At 47.0% G+C, this 3,466-nt stretch overlaps 1 protein-coding gene across 1 annotated transcript; it reads left to right on the forward strand.

The window, feature by feature from the left end:
• Positions 1 to 1,203: 1,203 nt before the first annotated feature.
• ETH_00000250 (uncharacterized protein) lies at positions 1,204 to 2,122 on the forward strand (the record flags this gene model as incomplete). The annotated part of the gene is made up of 3 exons (XM_013378806.1): positions 1,204 to 1,224; positions 1,358 to 1,589; positions 1,851 to 2,122. 3 exons carry the CDS (start codon positions 1,204 to 1,206, stop codon positions 2,120 to 2,122), a joined length of 525 nt encoding a protein of 174 aa, XP_013234260.1.
• Positions 2,123 to 3,466: the final 1,344 nt, after the last annotated feature.

The raw sequence follows: 3,466 nt of genomic DNA on the forward strand, positions 1-3,466 counted from the left end.
GGTGTTAAGGGCTGCGAAGTAAAATTATCGAGGGTTTAGGGTTTAGGGTTTAGGGGTTAGGGTTGTGGGTGTAGAGCTAGGGTTTTGGGTTTGTGGAGCAACACAGGACTCCGGCAGTATCCTTTATCTCGAAACAAACAAAAGTGAAAAGCATTTTAGAGATAACTTAGAAGTTTGGGCTGAGGGTTTAGGGTTTAGGGTTTAGGGTTTAGGGTCTAGAGTTTAGGGCCCGGGGGCCCCGGCGAGCATTCGGCTGCATGCTTTGGTGTGTCTGCGCACCCAATACAGCCAGAAGTAAATTAAGTCAAATTAATTGAAGAATAAATTAGTAATTAACGCTAAACCCTAAACCCTAAACCCTAAACCCTCGACGAGCCCCTAGCCAGCTCGCGTGCTGCAGCTACCGCTCCCAGCCACAGACGAAACCCTCGAGTTTACCTCCCCGGCCTTAGGGTTTAGGGTTTATGCTTTAGGGTTTACGGTTTAGGGTTTAGGGTTTAGGGTTTAGGGTTTAGGGTTTAGGGTTTAGGATGGCGAAGAGCAAGAAGGGTCCCACGAAGGCGGAAATAGAGGCTACGCTGCATGCAGCCAATTTGGAGTTAATGGAGCTTTTTAAAAAGAAAGAAAAGGATTTGATTTTTGCAAAAGAAAAGAAATTCGAAGCCCTGCACCAGCAGCGGCTCCTCGAGGACGAGGCCAGCCAAACCCTAAACCCTAAACCCTAAACCCTAGAACAGCGAAACGGCGAAGCCGGCCGCAACCCGCTTGCTTTGAAGCCTAATTCCCTTGAAATACAAAACCCTAGGAAACGCTAGACCCCTTCAATCCCTAAACCCTAAACCCTTGAAACCCTAAACACTTGTAAACCCCAAACCCTTGTAAACCCTTAACCTGTTCCTTCTTAAGGGGTTTAACTCCCTTGCTCCCCGTAAACCCTAAACCCTCAGCAGCAAAAATTTCTCTCGGGCACTTCGAAATGAAGCAAAATAAACTGTCTAGGTTTTGCCCAAGAGGGCTTAGGGTTTAGGGTTTGGCACTCAAACCTAGCAGCCTAGGCCATCAAACTGAGGGTTTAGGGTTTGGGGCTTGACGCGCAATGTTTAGCGCCTAGGGTTAAAAGTGCAAAGTTTAGGGTTTAGGGTTTAGGGTTTAGGGTTTACAGGGTCGGGATTCATGCGAAGACTTCAAGACCTACGACCTCAAATGCAGCGTTTAGGGTTTAGGGTTTAGGGTTTAGGGTCTAGGGTTTGCGAGTAGAAATTAATGCGCTCAGCAAAGTCCCACATATGGTGAAAGGCGTAGCTTTCAGCGTTTAGGGTTTAGGGTTTAGGGTTTAGGGTTTAGGGTTTGTGTGCAGCTGAAAACCCTGAAAAGGCATTTAAAGGAAAAAGAAAGATGGGGGTCTAAAGCAGCAGAGGCGCTGCAGAAGCAGCTGCGAGAGCAGCAGCAGCAAGAAGCAGCAGACAGCAAGTTGCTGCAGCAGCAGCTGCAGCAGAAGCAGCAGCAGCAGCAGCTGCTGCTGCTGCAGCAGAAGCACATCGCCAAACAGTTCGACAATGAAATTGGAGACACGCAGCGGGCCATGAAGGGTGCGGCTTAGGGTTTAGGGTTTAGGGTTTAGGGTTTGCAGCCCGTTTCAGTTTCTTTTTCTCTCAATTTAAACTCTTTTTTCTTTTTCTCCTTTTCTCCTCTCTTTCTTGCTTCAAATTGATTAATTAATTTCTTTCAATTTCTTTTTATTTTTATTTATTTTATTTATTTTACTTTATTTATTTTACTTCATTTATTTTACTTCATTTATATAATTTTTTTATTTTATTTATTTTATTAATTTTCTTTGCTGCCCGCAGAGCTGCAGCAAAAGTGCAATTCGCTGGAGGCCGAGTTTCTGTCGCTGCTGCAGTCCGTGCTGCAGCTGCTGCAGCAGCAGCTGCAGCAGCCAGCAGCAGTGGAGAAAGAACTTGCTGCAGCTTTTGAAAAACAAATGCAGCAAATTAAAAATGAAGTTATTTTTAAAATTCAAAACTTAGAAACAAAATCCGAAAATAAAGAAACCCTCGGAGATGCCTGGAGACAAATCGGCATGCAGCCGCCACACGCAGTCACCAAACTCGGCGTCTAAACCCTAAACGCTAGACCCTTAACCCTAAACCCTAAACCCTAAACCCTAAACCCTAAACCCTAAACCCTAAACCCTAGCGCCTGAGGGAAGACAAAGGCACTGGGCGTGGTCTCAGCTGCTCGCTGAGGGTTTTAACAGCAAAACCATCTTGACAATAAACCCTCTTTGAAAGGCAAAAATAAAAAATAGGGTGGGTGAGAAATACAGAAGCGAAAGGCGCAGCAGCAGCAGCAGCAGCAGCAGCAGCAATCAGCAGCGGGGGAGCTGCCGCTGCAGCAGCAGCAGCAACAACAGCAGCCCAGTTACCGCTGAATGAAAAGCAGCAGCAGCGCAGTTACCGCTGCAGAAACAGCATCAGCAGCAGCAGCTTAGATGCCGCTGCAGCAACAGCAGCAACAGCTCAGTTGCCGCAGCAGCAGCAGCAGCAGCCCAGCTGTTGCTGCAGCAGCAGCAACTTAGCGGCTTTTGCTGGTCCTTAAGACTTCCCAGCAGCAGCCGTATGCAGCTGCAGCAGACTCAACTACTCCTCCCAGCTCCCTTTAAGGTTTAGGGTTTAGGGTTTAGGGTTTAGGGTTTAGCATGTGTCCACCAGCTGAACTTTTGAAAGAACAGCTAGCAGCTGACAAGCTGCATTTTGCCATTTACATGGAGCTCAGCGTTTAGCGTTTAGCGCTTAAAGCCCAGGGTTTAGGGTTTAGGGTTTAGGGTTTGGCGTTTAGAGTTCAGAGCCGAGCGGTTAGGGTTTAGCGTATGCCTTCTGCTCCGGAATCTGTGCTGCTCTGCACGAAAAAAAAGTTTGGACTTTGGCTGCGGGGGGTTAGAGTTAAGGGTTTAGGGTTTATGGTTTAGGGTTTAGGGGTTAGGGTTTAGGGTTTAGGGTTTAGAACCGCCGAGAGAACTGGGCACTGCTCAGGCTAGAAAGCTAACATTGAAAAGCAGCCTTCGTGATTTATGGCTTAGCCTTTAGGGTCTACGGTTTAGGGTTTAATGTCTAGGGTTTAGGGTTTAGGGTTTAGGGTTGGGCAGCAGTCTCGCAGTTTGCAAGTGAACAACACCGGGGGGAGACATCCGGCTCAGAGCGAGGGTTTAGGGTTTAAAACGTAGGGTTTAGGGTTTAGGGTTTATATCGGTTGTTTGAAAGCAAAAATAAAAAGTTTCTGTCAACATTTGGTGTTTGAGGGTTTAGGGTTTAGGGTTTAGGGTTTAGGGTTTAGCATGTGTCCACCAGCTGAACTTTTGAAAGAACAGCTAGCAGCTGACAAGCTGCATTTTGCCATTTACATGGAGCTCAGCGTTTAGCGTTTAGCGCTTAAAGCCCAGGGTTTAGGGTTTAGGGTTTAGGGT

The sequence above is a fragment of the Eimeria tenella genome, genomic scaffold (genome assembly GCF_000499545.2).
Source record: "Eimeria tenella Houghton genomic scaffold, Eth_scaff1038, whole genome shotgun sequence".
NCBI classification, from domain to species: domain Eukaryota; phylum Apicomplexa; class Conoidasida; order Eucoccidiorida; family Eimeriidae; genus Eimeria; species Eimeria tenella.